At 52.5% G+C, this 14,259-nt stretch overlaps 7 protein-coding genes across 7 annotated transcripts; 3 read left to right on the top strand and 4 right to left on the bottom strand.

The window, feature by feature from the left end:
* Positions 1-290: 290 nt before the first annotated feature.
* RHO25_003202 (uncharacterized protein) lies at positions 291-1,353 on the bottom strand (the record flags this gene model as incomplete). Its single annotated transcript, XM_023598719.1, has 4 exons — positions 291-575; positions 623-901; positions 953-1,100; positions 1,151-1,353. 4 exons carry the CDS (start codon positions 1,351-1,353, stop codon positions 291-293), a joined length of 915 nt encoding a protein of 304 aa, XP_023456307.1.
* Positions 1,354-2,205: 852 nt separating this feature from the next.
* RHO25_003201 (uncharacterized protein) lies at positions 2,206-3,116 on the bottom strand (the record flags this gene model as incomplete). Its single annotated transcript, XM_023598718.2, has 2 exons — positions 2,206-2,993; positions 3,053-3,116. 2 exons carry the CDS (start codon positions 3,114-3,116, stop codon positions 2,206-2,208), a joined length of 852 nt encoding a protein of 283 aa, XP_023456308.1.
* Positions 3,117-3,440: 324 nt separating this feature from the next.
* On the top strand, positions 3,441-5,540 carry RHO25_003200 (uncharacterized protein; the record flags this gene model as incomplete). The annotated part of the gene is made up of 4 exons (XM_023598717.2): positions 3,441-3,497; positions 3,793-4,778; positions 4,852-5,389; positions 5,439-5,540. 4 exons carry the CDS (start codon positions 3,441-3,443, stop codon positions 5,538-5,540), a joined length of 1,683 nt encoding a protein of 560 aa, XP_023456309.2.
* Positions 5,541-6,773: 1,233 nt separating this feature from the next.
* On the top strand, positions 6,774-6,968 carry RHO25_003199 (uncharacterized protein; the record flags this gene model as incomplete). Its single annotated transcript, XM_065602367.1, has 1 exon — positions 6,774-6,968. The coding sequence occupies one exon, from the start codon at positions 6,774-6,776 to the stop codon at positions 6,966-6,968; it is 195 nt and encodes a 64-aa protein (XP_065458439.1).
* Positions 6,969-7,657: 689 nt separating this feature from the next.
* On the bottom strand, positions 7,658-9,159 carry RHO25_003198 (uncharacterized protein; the record flags this gene model as incomplete). Its single annotated transcript, XM_023598716.1, has 4 exons — positions 7,658-8,021; positions 8,088-8,224; positions 8,279-8,614; positions 8,665-9,159. The coding sequence occupies 4 exons, from the start codon at positions 9,157-9,159 to the stop codon at positions 7,658-7,660; spliced, it is 1,332 nt and encodes a 443-aa protein (XP_023456310.1).
* Positions 9,160-9,980: 821 nt separating this feature from the next.
* On the bottom strand, positions 9,981-11,090 carry RHO25_003197 (uncharacterized protein; the record flags this gene model as incomplete). The annotated part of the gene is made up of 1 exon (XM_023598715.2): positions 9,981-11,090. The coding sequence occupies one exon, from the start codon at positions 11,088-11,090 to the stop codon at positions 9,981-9,983; it is 1,110 nt and encodes a 369-aa protein (XP_023456303.1).
* A 225-nt stretch (positions 11,091-11,315) lies between these two features.
* RHO25_003196 (uncharacterized protein) lies at positions 11,316-12,479 on the top strand (the record flags this gene model as incomplete). Its single annotated transcript, XM_023598714.2, has 2 exons — positions 11,316-11,858; positions 11,907-12,479. 2 exons carry the CDS (start codon positions 11,316-11,318, stop codon positions 12,477-12,479), a joined length of 1,116 nt encoding a protein of 371 aa, XP_023456304.1.
* Between the last annotated feature and the right edge of the window lie 1,780 nt (positions 12,480-14,259).

Genomic DNA, 14,259 nt, shown 5'->3' with positions numbered 1-14,259 from the left:
ACGACACACAGGACACCACGATTGTCATTCTGATTGTTCCTGCGAGTCCTCACGCACGCTCGATCGGCAATATCGATGGCCGCAACATCACCACTGAGATTGCGAAGAAGATGATAACAGGCTTGATGCTCCTGTGATCCATGAAGGATGCGAATTCTATTCTGGGTGCACATTCGAAGGCTCAACAGGACTTTCCACGCTATGATCAATGACGACACGAAGAAAAGCCATATTGTATAATGATAATGCATTTTTGTTTTCGACCCATCTTTCGAAGACCACTCAATACATCAAAACGATACCAGCTTACGCCGCATTGCGTTTCCAGCATTGAGCTCATCAATCATATCGTTCAGATCTTCCAGCTTGCGATGCTCGATAGCTGGTTTGATGCCATGCTCAGCAAAGAAATCCACGCCTTTCTGCATACGATGGGCAGTGCCGGTACTTTCGCCTTTGATCCTGAGCTTGCCTCCGGCTAGATCCCATGCGTTGATAGAGAGTGGGCTCTTCGGAATGCCAGCCACCATTAGCAACCCTCCAAATTTCAAGAGCGATGGAGCACTCGAATACGCCTTTTGATCGTTAGCTGGAGTCTTTCACACGAGTGATGTAAGCTTACAGCATCAGCATTGCTAAATACGCAAGCGGCGTGCACTCCTCCCTGAGTCAGCTGCTTGATTTCTTCCACATAAGCCTCGTTCGATCTCGAGTTGTAGACAGCGTCGGCGCCGAGTTCCTTGCAAATAGCAAGAGTCTCATCGTTGACGTCCACGGTGATCACTTTGAGCTTCATGGCTTTGCCGATCTGTATCGCGAACTGACCAAGACCCCCAGCTCCAACTACAGCCAGCCACTGACCCTCAGTCAAGTCGCAGCTGTCAACCGAGTGGAAGGCGGTCTGTCAAAGTCAGTGAGGTCATACAAAAAGTCAAGAAGAAGCATTGCTTACTAGTCCAGCACAGAAATATGGCGAAGCAGTCTTTACATCGATCGACTCAGGCAATCGAACGCAATTCTGCGCATCGACGACAGCATACTCGGCAAAGAACCCGTCCGTACTGTATCCATGCAATTTCTGCTTGCCTTTAAAGCAGTGTCTGCATCATATTAAACACCATGAACACACTGTCTCTTCCTTTGAACTTACAATGGAAACAATTGACACCCTTCACATTGATAGCAGCACCCATCGGTATACAGAAACCCCACAGGATCCCCTTTGTTGAATCCAATGTCGGCCACAGACTCGTGGACTTCTTCGATGTAGCCGGCACCTTCGTGGCCGAGCGTGAAAGAGTGTCCAGCTTCGATCATCATTACATCGGAATGACAAAGCGAGGCGGAGGCCATCTTGATGAGAAATTGGCTTGGGCCCGGTCGTGGAATTGGTACGTCACGAACGACGACTTTCTCCTCGTCCTGTGATTTTGTGAGCAACAGCAGGGCTTATGAAGTACTAGAGGATAGTACTGGGTTCCATTGAGCTGCTCTCATTGTACGCGATCGTTGCTCCGATTCTCCATTTGACTGATCTAGCGAAGCCATAGCGATAAGAACCTCGGAATGCTAAGACGCGAATCGAGGGTGGGAAGAGCTTAGGAGCGTTCGCCTGCTGGGCTGTAGCTCAGTAATGAAGATACTTGCCAACGTATTCAACCCACCTCCAAGCACGCCGAGCAAGTCCTCTACAGATGTGAATGCACATGGGAGCGGCGTGGCGCATGCAGTGTAACATATATTTTCAGCGGGGCAAAGCCCTACAAAGAGCTGCCTCAGCTGCGGGCGTGCAAAGAAAACACAAGCGAGGCTCTGAGCGTAGCGAGCTGGGATTGATCATCATGGCTTGAGGGCAGGTTTCTGCTTCCTCGACGTCCTCAATGTCTGGAGCATGATGGTCCTGTTTCCAGGGCTCCGGTGCAAATCATGTCGACTCAGAGGATTGTGTGACACAAATGATATCCGCATCGTCTTGCTTCAATTCACAAACTACTGCCCTCGATCCTCAGCTGCGGCTGAGCAGTGAGTTCACTTGCTGCGATCCTCACCCAACACATGGAGATCCGCAATAGGAGGTTGATTTCTCTGCGGTGCACCTGCAGACGCTTTTTGTGAAGAAACTGTTGGAATAACTGACGAGTGCCTTTTGTCGAACTAAGACAGTGAGATTTAGTGGGATCAGATTCCTTTCTTGCTGCTAGAGGTTTATAGCTTCGTCAAACGACCGGAGCCCAGTCTTGCTCCGCCATCAACACTTATATACTCGCCGTTGACATAGTTGGCTGCTTTTGAGCAAAGAAACAACATGACTCCAGCAATATCGCTTGGCTCTCCTAGGCGCTTCCTTGGATTCGATCTCGAAAGCTCCTCTTCACCACCGAGAATTTCGATCAAGCCGCTTGCTAGTTTCGAGGGGAAGAAGCCTGGCGCTACAGTGTTGACTGTTATGTTCCTAGGACCCAGCTCGACTGCCATATTCCGCCCAAGGTGGTGAGCTGCAGCTTTGGAAGCGGAGTACATGATAGTTCCGTTATCTCCAACATGAGAGACATTCGTTCCGGCTACTGAGGACATAATCACGATGCGTGAAGGGTCTTCTGGTTTGCCCGCTGCTGCGAGCATCGGAGCGAATAAACGGGCGAGGTTGAATACACCTCGAACATTGAGGTCCAGAATTTTCTGGCTCGACCAGTCTGGAGTCGGTTCGAAAGGTCCGCCCCAGGTCGCGCCTGCGTTGGCTACCAGGATATCGAGCTTCGACTCATGCTTCTGCACTTCTTTGACAAGACGCTTAATGTCTTCTTCTTGTGCAACGTTGGCTGGAAGTCCTATGGCTCGGCCCTTGAGATTTTTGCTTGAGCATAGCTTATTCAGCTTATCGACTGCCTGGTCGATTCCTTGCTCGCCACCAGCTTTGCGGGCACTGATGAAGACAGTCTTTGCTCCAGCCAAGAGGAAGGCAGTTGCTGTATGTAGTCCGAGCCCTCGTGACCCTGAACGCAATGTCAGTTTGATGCATGCTGAGGCCAATGCATCTCGACATCGCACTAACCTCCAGTCACTATCGCAACCTTGCCATCGAGCGAGAAGAAGCCGTCAATACTGATGTCTGACATTGTGAGCTCGGGTGTCTCAAATCTGTTTGGTCTTGCTGCCAACACTCATCATCCAGAAGACGGACATCTTCACCAACACAACTCTACCGCATCGAGTCAGGCTGATGGCCATCTCCACTCCGCGTGTCGATATCCGAGGGAGCACAAAGTTGCATAAGCCTCAGGGTTCGGCGGGAGAGCCGACGGCGGTTTGCCGTAAATGCCGTTCGTCATTTCTCCACACCTTCGCTTTCCTCCGCATATCGCGGTAGCTCGACAGCCGCTAATGCCATAACGCGACCTGCCACGGCAGAAGCTGCTGCAGCAGCACCTCCAGACATTGCCATGCCCGAGGTTGTCATGATCCGCAACCTTGTTCGGTGCCGTAATGCACATCGCGTGGTAGATTGCTCTCCACGATGTTCTGGCATTCACCAACATCGTCTTGATGAGCATCGGGAAGAGCGATTTCATATGAGTAAACATCAAGAGAAGCCAGCGAGATAGTGCTTACTTTTTGCCTTGGCCGTCCCGGATCTCTTTATGAGCGAGCTTGAAGACATTGGAAGTAGGGATCAACAAGACATCCTCTCGCAGAAGACAAGATGATCCACACCTCGCCCATAGCTGATCTGGACATTCCAAAGGCACGCAGCATTTATGAGCTTCCAGAGCTACCGCTAACGTCCTGATTCAGGTCAATGTCCTGAGCTACCTCTTCCCAAAGGGCCAAGAGCCTGCCGATGAGCCAGTATGGTTCGACGCCGGCAACCCGAATAAGAACCTCAGTCCTCGACAGATGTTGCAATGGATCAAGAGAGTGATCATTGGTCTCGACAGCTTAGGCTTGAAGAAGGGCGAAGTATGCCTGATACACACTCCGAATAACATGCTCGTGCCCGCAGCATACTTGGGCATAGTCGGAGGCGGCCGGTCTTTCAGCGCGATCAACCCGATCTATACCGTCGATGAGATTGTGCACCAGATGAAGCTCACCGAAGCGAAAGTCGTATTCGCGCACCCTTCGCTCGTAAGGAACGATATGGAAGCTGCGAAAAAGGCCGGGACGAACCCAAGGATATACCAATTCACAGATGACGAGGCGGAGCTGCAAGAAGTCGATGGCGTGAAAGATTGGCGGCATTTGCTTGGGTCAGAAAAGGAGGCTCAGAACTTCCGATGGAAAGAAATGACACCAGAAGAGTCAGTAAACACAGTCGCGACCATAAATTTCAGTTCCGGCACCACAGGGCTGCCCAAGGGTGTCATGATTGGACATCACGCACTCATCTCCAACGTGGAGCAGACTGCGCGTGTGATATGGCCACACGTCGACTACAACAATGGTGGAAAAGTGCAAGAGCGATGGCTCGGCTTTCTGCCGCTCTACCATGCATATGGGCAGATGTACGCTGTCATGATGGCCTGCAAATTCTCCGTCCCGATCTACCTTATGAGGCAATTTGTCTACGAGGACTACCTTCGAGCAATTCAGGACAACAAAGTCACGCATCTGCAGGTAGCGCCTCCGGTGTTGGTCATGATGGCGAAGCGACCGGAAACATCCAAGTATAATCTCAAATCCGTGCAAAGTGTGCTTTGCGGAGGCGCACCACTAGGAAAGGATCTACAGAACGAGATTGCGAGCAAGCTAAATTGCACAGTCAAGCAAGGCTGGGGAATGTAAGTGACAGCGACAGCATCAGTGACAGCGACAGGGGGCTTTGCTGACCGATGAACTTTCTTGTGCGAACAGGACAGAAGTGACATGCGGCTCCATAATACAGCACGAGCCTAGCGACAGTGGCACCGTGGGAAAGCTGCTTCCAAACCACAAAATGAGACTCGTGGATGACAACGAGAAAGATGTCGACTTCGGCTCGCCCGGCGAGATTCTCATGCAAGCCCCGAACGTCATGCTAGGATATTGGCGCAACGAAAAGGCTACGCAAGAAACCATAGGCGACGGCTGGCTGCGAACAGGTGATGTAGCTGTGATCAACAAAGAAGGCCTCATCTGGATCGTGGATCGGAAGAAAGAGCTGATCAAGGTCAATGCTCTTCAAGTAGCACCAGCAGAGCTGGAAGGCTTGTTGCTCGACTGCGAGCACGTGGCTGACACGGCTGTCGTGGGCATCACAATCCATGACGAGGAGTGGCCACGGGCGTATGTCGTCCTGACCGAGGAGGCGAAGAAGGCAAAGGTCACACCGAAGGATATACAGAGCTGGTTCAAGCCACGAGTAGCGAAGCACAAGGCGCTCGTGGGTGGTGTGCAGTTTGTCGACGAGATCGTAGGTGACCATGGACCTGGTTTGATATACTCCTGCTAACGTGTCGCAGCCTAAGTTATTGTCTGGTAAGATCCAACGGAAGGTCATGAAGGAATGGTCGAAACGAGATGCCCCAGAAGTCGCCAAGACCTTTGACCGGGCGCGGTTGTAATCGGATATGCAGCACGGTGCGATGCATTGTATGATCAGCAGAACCCTTCAAGCGGGTCAGGTAAAGTCGCCGAGCTCGTGAGTGGAATTCATGAAGTGGATATCATGGCCAAATGAGTTGTGCGTTCACTTGTAACCCAGCGATCGAAGGAGTACCCATCAATGTGCGAGATCCCGTCATGCCACACCCACTTGCCAGGGCGCTCCCTGTCGGTCCAGCATCCGCAAATAGCGAAGTTCTCTCACCGAACATTCGCAGTCGTATTGCCGCGCGCGAGCTGTCTCAGTAATCAGCGGTCACGGCTGCCTGCTCGCTCGGCAAATCTCCAGCAGTCGACGGGAGAAGAGATGCGAGTGCTACCACGGCAACGTCGCTCGATACGCAGGCAAAAGGAGAATGTAGATGAAGCTGCATGACCTTCCTTGCCAGGCACAGCAGGCTGGCACAATCGTTTCCACCTCGAGGTGCAGCTGTCATGTGAAAGGCGCTTGGAGGGAGCGATGATCCTTCTCCTTGCGGACCGTGGTACGAGTCGTGGCGCGGTCCCCGAGGAGCTGAAACGAAACGGGCAGACGAGCTCACGTCATCACGTTTCCCAGGTATGTATGCGTGGTTTCTGCCCAATTGCGTGCCAGTGATACAAATCATGCCAGAAGTGGCGTGAGGCATTTTATCTTGCAGCCGTCCTGGTTCGAAGAGGTCTGCGAAGACGAGTTCGCGCTGGAGAACGGCCTCTACGAACATCTCTGCTGGCTTGGATCTGGCCCTCCATCCTGTCGAGGCTCGATGATAAGAGAAGCCTCGCCTAGCAGCTCCGCAAAGAACGTGGAGAGCGGATCGCCGTCCAGAGTCTGGGGTAAAACGAGACCAAAGCACGGATGGGGAAGCGCTTCCTTGCCTCCCGCCGCGCTCCTTTGTTCTCATTGGCGGAATGGCGTGTTGTCTTTGAGTCCGGCGTGGTGCTACTGGTCTCGCCAACGCGGGGTAAACGATGGCCCTTTCTCTCAGATGATGAAGCACGCGCTCGCAGCTGCCAACTCGTGACCTCCTGCCTTGGAGTACATATACAAGTACTTGTGACTTCGTACCTCTTCCTCTCCCATTGTTCCCAATCAGTCAAGCTCTTTGTGTAAAACTCTCCTCTCAACTCTAACACCCCACGCTTTTGCGATTACTACATATCGAACGACATCTCTTCTTCGACCGACACTTGAACGACTGCATACCACAATCATGTTCTCCACGGTCGCAGGCAACAATCTCTTGTACAAGGGCGCTGCCCTGTACGCCACCACCACGGCTTTTGCTGCTTTCTGGATTGGACTCCGTCTGCCAGTGCAGAACAACAAGGCCGGTCCATTCAACTACCACAAGCTGTTGAAGCAAGGTCGTCGTGTCCCATGGCGACGTCTGCCAAAGGTCGTCTAAATCGATCGCGACGTTCTGGTATGTCCGACACCCTGATCGCTCCTGCCTCGAGCGACCACACTAACAACATACCATAGTCAACCGTGCAGTCAACCAGTCATACTTCCACTGCACACTCACCGAGAGAGGCCATCAACAAACTCTCTCCTTCCCTCCGTCGCACAACGCGATGTGAGACGACCTCATCATTCCTCCACCACGATACCCCAAACCACACAGGCAACGCCGGACCAGCCCGCACCTGTTCCTCTCATTCTACCATTCTCTCACGACCACATTTACGCGCGACTATCCAGCATGGCGTCGCTGGACTCCACTCGCGCGTACAACTCAAGCCAAATTCCGACCTCAGACTCATCGCCATCTGCCCAGGCCATCATCGCACGGTCCTGGATCACCTCTTCGACGACAAGAGACTTCTTCCCCTTGCCAGCCAAAGAGGAACAACGGAGTTTGCTGTGCTTCTTCATGATCTATTAGCCTTCGATAGTCTGTTTTGCGAACTGATGTAAGGATATAAGTAGAAACGTAGAAGACTCCTACATGCATAGCTCGAAATGAACCTGTAACACATCAACATCGATTTTCATTCATGCTCTCATTACTACTTCTCTACGTTCTATATTTTCTCCCGCGAAGGCTCGACCGATGTTGACTCATCCTCTCGTCACGATCCATGATCCACTCATCTACAATCCTGCAAATAACGCGCCGGCTGCGATGGCACCCAACACAGGCGCTTTCGTGATCATAGGCGGCACGCCACCGGTATACTGCGCCGGAGTCGCCGCAGCCGTGATGTTCGGCCTGGTACCGTTGCCAAATCCAGTACCAACCAATCCAGTACCAGTCATGGTCTCAATCAAAGGCGTAGGAGTATTTGGTGGAGGTGTAGTGCCAGCCACATTGGTAGCCGAGAAAATCGGGCTGTCTGTTGTCCTGATGCCCTCAGTGTAAGGGAAGACAGTTCCAGCGCGCGCTTCGCGGAATTGGCGTTGACCAACTGTGGCGCTTTGAGGGGGGCGAGCGGTTGTGTTGAATGGGTTGAGGACGCTGAGAAGAGTAAACGGTGTTAGTGGCGATCTACATTTCACATTAGAAGGGAAAATGGAAGCTTACTTGTCCACGCCGAATACCACTCCATTCTCAATTGGTAGGTTAAAATTTATGATTCGAACGCCATTGACGAAGACGAAGAAATCTTCTGAGACGACGCCTACGTTCTCGAAACCAGGACCGTTCTGTACTGTGATGGTCTATCACGCGAGTAAGCATTTTTGAAATCATCGCTAGGCATCCTGATGACTTACGAGCTCATTGCCGTTCAGAGTAGGCAAGCGAAGACCGTCTGTGAGGCCTGTGCCGTAAAGAGTGCCATTGGTTATGGCAACGTGGTAGAGGAGAATCTCTCGAAGGTCGTCGTCAGACAGATTGTCAATCTCTGAGCCAATGTTCTGAAAGCCTTGGTTTGTTGGTGCGAAGAGTAGAAGGTCCTTTGACGATTCGAGTGATTCGAGGAGTCCAACACGTTGAATGGCACCTAGAAGTGATTCGCGCTGCGCTGCGACAAGGTTGGTCGAGACATTCGGTGGCAGCGTCAGAGGTGGGTTGATGCCGTGGATGAGGCCGCCGTCGAATTCTAGGTCCTGGAAATTGTCAGAATTGCAGCTTGTAGGTCTTCGCACGATAGGCTTACCAGCAAACTTTCATCTGCCCAATTGGAGTCAAGCACAAATCCACTGAAGAATGTAACGTTGGTAAGGTCTTCGACCTCAAAAGTACCAGCAGTGGCTTCAACAGTCTGTCCGCCAGTCACGTTGCAATACGGACCAGGTTGAAGAAGCGTCGGGAAGAATTCGGCTCCGCGTGTAGAAGGTTGTACCCCGTTGAAATAGGTCGAGTTGTATGTGCCCTGCAGGACATGGTAAGACAGAAACGCTCTCGCGTACTCGGGATCTGCAGAGAATCTGGCTCCTTCGTCGGTCTCGAGAAATGCTGCAAGTGCGAAGTTGGCAGGAGCGAGCACGGTGATGTTGCTTGTTCGGGAGACTGTATCGACCAGATCTGGGAACTCTTGCAGGGCAGCTAGGAGAGAGCTCAGTTGCGGCTGCGATGATAGGACCTCAACAAGAGACTGCGCCGAAGCAAGCGACAGAACGCTAGAGATCGATGGGAGTAGTGAGAGCTTCATGATGGAGTTTCTTTGGGTGATGGGTGCGTTGTGTAGCTTCCGGCCGGGAGGCGTTGCCTCTCTTATACTGGCATTTTCTTACCGCTCAGATGCGTACGCATCAACGTGCGACATGCCGCGCGCAATACTGCTCCATAGCCCCATTGCACGAGATCATCGCACAGGTGTGCACTTATTGGGGTGGTGGAAAGCCAATCAAACACTCCTTCATCACGATTCGCGGTGATGGGGCGTGAGTTTCGCAGACAGGCATTGTTGTTTTTCGTCACCCTGGTCGACAGCAATCGTCCAGGCATATTTTGTGATGGACCTAGTTTAGTCGGGCGCGGCATGCATCATGACGACTTTCCAAGAAAGTGTCAAGCCGGTGTTATTAGGCCGGACGTCGAAGCACAGGCACAGCTTTGAAGTTGCAATGCATTTCACGGTTGGCCTGAGGCATATTTGAGCCACTCCCAACAACTGCGCCTCGTCCGTCCCGTGTGATGGCATCGCCGCGACATCTTTGACACGAAGGCCAGACATTCCTGATCAAGCAGAAAGATACAAGCATTTGAAAAGATTGCATGGGTTGACAGGCTCCAGCGTAGGTTCTTGATCGGTTCGTGGCGTTGCTTCAATGCATCCAGCATAGGATTAGCCGCTGTCTACTCTTCCCTGTCCTGTCGGTCCTGATCGCTGTGATATCCGGGGAGATGATGACCGTATCAGCACCATAGAAGCCGGATCTATACCGCCAGCGACAGTAGTATCTCAACAATGTTTCACCTCAGCCACTACGTCTTGAGTAATCTTCTATTGCGTGGACATTCTGGTCGAATTCAGCCATCATCGTCTTTTTCCTCCTTGCTGATGGCAATTTCAATGCGGTCGATCATACCGGGTGGGGTTTTACTGACGACTCCTTCATTGTCGGAAGGCTTGGTGGACCGGGCGTTATCGTTGGCAGCATCCATCTGCCCGCTGAGTTCTTCGAGGAATTCGTCAGCCTTCCTCTTAGCATTTCTCTGCTGGACTTCCTGTCGTCTGGCTTCGATCTGCGCTCTCCGCTCTGCCATCTTGCTATCGCGCTCCTTCCTTCTCCTCTCAGTCTCAGCGCGTTCGTTCTCAAGATTCTCCATCTGTTTCTTTCGTTCTTCAGCATCGGCTGAGAACTGGAAGAAGCCTGTACCCTTAGTCCTGACTTCCTTGTTGCCATCGAAGTGCTCATCAGGCGGAGGTGTCAAGCTCTTATCTCTCTTCTTCGCCAGCTCAGCCATCTGTGCTGCCCTTGGTTCATCAAGGTCGAACGCCTTATGCTGAATAGCATCACCTCGAATAACGCGGGAGGGAGCAGCAGGAAGGATCCCAGGGCCCTCTTCGGCTCGTCGCTGCTGTTGTTTGGCGCGTAGAGCATCAATCTTAGTCCCCTTCCGCGTTCTGCCAAACTCGTCAACATACTCCACCTCCTCCTGATCATCGTCATCAGCGCCGTCGTCGTCGGAATCACTCTCCTTGTCTTTTCCACGACTCTCAGCCCACTTAGCATCGAAGTCAACGGCGTAACGCTCGTCTGCATCTTCGATATCGCCCCGTTTCATTGCAGCATAAAGTCGCGCCTTCTCCTCCATCTTGCGCTTGCTTCGCTCCCACACGCCTTTGTCCAAGGTCTCGCCATCTGTGGTATGTTTTTGCTCGAATGTAGATGAGGTGTCTGGCTCGAGATCCCGTTTTGCCCGTTTCGCCGAATTCCGGTTGTGAGTAGCGAAGATGTCTTCCTTCTTCGGTTTAGAACGCCCGGATGAAGGTTTGGAAGAGCTGCTGCTGGTGTTGATGAGAGAGCTGAGTTGAGAAGTGAAGGAGAGTGTTGAAGATGAGGAAATGGCCTTTCCTTTGGACAAATTACGTCGCTTGTCCTGGTTGTAGAGGTGGCCGTCCTTGTGCGACTCCATGGCAAAGATATGCGATGGTCAAGGATGCAAGTGAGAGTTGCCAGACGAGAAGGCACGCGCATGCGACATTCCTACTAGCGCCGATCTTCCGCGATCCGATTGCGGCAGGACCCTTGCATGGTGCCCCTCGTGCTTGCTTTGACCTGCCCCGCCTGCTCGTCACAAATTCGAGAGCCATTGGCAATATTTCTCCTCACCCGCATTTCACGACTCTCACTCTCCAAAATGGCCAAGCAAGTCTATATCGCTGTAATCGGCCTCGGTGGCGTGGGTAAGGCCTTCCTGTCCCAGCTCGACTTCCTCCGCCAGCGCCTGGCAACCCAAAATCCGCCGATTGACCTCCGACTCATCCTGGCCCGCCGCAGCAACAAACAGCTCTTCTCGCAGGACTTTTCACACTTGAACATTCAGACAGTCGCCAATGACTTGGATAGCAAGGGAACACCTCCACCAACGTTCAACGAGACCTTTGGGCAATTAGCACGAGCTCCTGGCAAGGTTGTGCTCATAGACAACACGAGCGATGTCGGTCTCGCCAGCTTGTATCCTATGGTTCTGCAGAGGGGCATCAGCGTTGTGACACCAAACAAGAAGGCTTTCAGCGACAAATATGAACTGTGGGACAGCATCTTCAAGAGCGCTGCCAACGGAACGGGCTCACCGACCAACGGCTATGTCTTCCACGAGTCAACCGTAGGCGCTGGTCTGCCTGTGCTGAGCAGTCTGCGAGAGCTGGTCGATACTGGTGATGAGGTGACAAAGATTGAGGTAATACGGTCTGCATTTGATTGAAGGATGAATCTAACGAGGTCGCAGGGTGTGTTCTCGGGCACAATGTCATTCTTGTTTAACTCTTTCCAGCCACTTGGTGGAGGAGGCGGCAAGTTCGCTGCTGAGGTGAAGAGGGCTAAAGAGCTTGGTTACACAGAGCCTGACCCACGAGACGATCTCAACGGCCTCGATGTCGCTCGGAAGCTCACAATCCTGGCCCGTATTGCTGGTCTGCCTGTTGAGTCACCGACATCCTTCCCTGTGCAATCACTCATCCCAAAAGAGCTCGAATCCGCCAGCTCCGGAGACGAGTTCTTGCAGGAGCTACCAGAATTCGATGCGCAGATGGATCAGATCAAGGACGAGGCCACCAAGGAGGGCAAAGTCATTCGATTCGTGGGGAGTATCGACGTGCCATCCAAGCAGGTCAAAGTCGGGCTGGAGAAGTTCGATGCTTCACACCCGATCGCTGCTCTTAAGGGCAGCGATAACATCATCAATTTCTACACAAAACGCTACGGCAGCAACCCTCTCATCATCCAAGGCGCTGGCGCTGGAGGCGATGTAACTGCCATGGGCGTTACAGCAGATCTCCTGAAGGTTATTCGAATGCTGTGATAGACAAACTTATAGTACGAAAGCGTTGATTGCAGCTTTGTGGTAGTCCTTCATGACAGCACCGCGCACCAATTGGGGCAACTCAAAAGTCCATTGTCTCGGTACCAGTGCTATCTCTTGTGAAAAGCTATGGAGTCATCAGTGGAGAGTCTGATGCTTGGTCGCATTGCTCCGGCCTTCGATGGACTTTAGCTTTTCGTCAACGATTACTTCGAACGTCCCAATACGAAGCATGTTGGCAAGGAAGCTCTCAGACCTTGTCAGCAAGCCCTAAGCCTCTGTTCCTGAACACTGTTTGTCCCTACGTCACCCTGATGGAAAGCAAATCGTGTCAGACTCAGAGGCGCGACTCAGGCAGTTCCGACTTGACAAAGTGCGGTATGACATGTCTCAGGCCAGCGTCCAACATCGGTCGACAATCGGAATGACCGACGTGGCTAGTCACTGAATGTATGGCTTGATCGGTATGCCGACACTTCGTTCAGATTGCACGCAGCGATATGTCGAAGCGACTTTCCGGTCAGACCTTATGGCAGGAGGCGTAGGAGTCGGATGTGACGTGTTGTCTGGTCCAAGAGCTTTGCACAAACTTTTTCCCGTTTAAAGCCTGGGTCACGGTGCATCTTCGCCTTTGATGCCATCTTGAGCTTTGCCTAGACTGTTCAGCTTGGGAGCAGGCTTGCTTTACTACTCTTCATTGTGTGAGTTCACACGTAGATCCTGACGAGAGCAGAGCTCGCAATCATACTGTGCGATTACCACCTGCGCGATGTGCAACACCCAGAGCCCGAGCAATTGCTGGCCTCCGCGTCGAAGGTCATAATGAACTTTCCGCTGATACTTAGTGGAGCAAAGCATGCCGTGGTTTGAGGCAAGACAGACGTGATAGAGTGTGCCTTCCAGTCTCCCGTTCCGGAAACTGGTTCGAATTGGGCTGCATTAGCAGCTACAAGCTTCAAATCGGAGAATGGCAGGACGGCCAAAATGAGCCCATAGAGCCTCTCAAATTGTCTCAAATGAGCAGTCGTTGCTTCGCAGAAGATCAATTTCAGCCACGACGCTCTCTTGGCTGACTGATCCTGTGAGCAAGAGCTGTAGCAGTCTGCGAGAGGGCGGCATTCCCGCCCGATCCTAACGACTCCGCGCCGTGAGTAGGGGCCGACTGTTGTGTCTTCTAGCTTGCGGCCTATAAGGAAAGTCGTAATGTCTGAGGCTTTGCCCAAGCGGCAGAACGCGGCACGGTTTGGATAACTTCAGAGCAAGCGCCCTGTCTGGATCCCGTCTTCAATTGGGCGAAAGTCCACTTGTACCGCCTGGAGTCAGATTAGTTTGCTGACGCGTGTCATCAGAGTGTCCTGCTCTCCGTCGGACATGACTCTCCAACGAGTCTGTTCGAGACTTCGATACTCAGGGCAGATGTCACCGCTCATCACGTCGCGCTTCCAACCGAGAATGATGTGTAGCCAGCAATATGCATGAGCACCAACCTTATGCGTAAATCCACCAGGGGCAGAGTCGGGTCGGCATCCCGTCTCACTCTCCCTGGCAATTCCAGGCTGGCATTGCTTGGAGAACGTCGTGGTCAGCTCCGAGATGCCTCGCGCCTCCACGTCGTTCCCCGCGCAATGACCATGACAGGAAAGAGGGCTGTGCTGTGTGAGGCATGCGCGGTCACCATTGCCCTAGTCGTGTCAACCTCGCGAGATGCCGACGGAAGGGTTCTGGAGTCACGCCAAACACATATCCGATCGCTGTGACCCTGGCGAAACCACCTGACAGG

The sequence above is a fragment of the Cercospora beticola genome, chromosome 2, assembly GCF_033473495.1.
Source record: "Cercospora beticola chromosome 2, complete sequence".
NCBI lineage: Eukaryota > Fungi > Ascomycota > Dothideomycetes > Mycosphaerellales > Mycosphaerellaceae > Cercospora > Cercospora beticola.
Note: the sequence above shows the minus strand (reverse complement) of the source record. Positions and strands in the feature narration are given on the sequence as shown.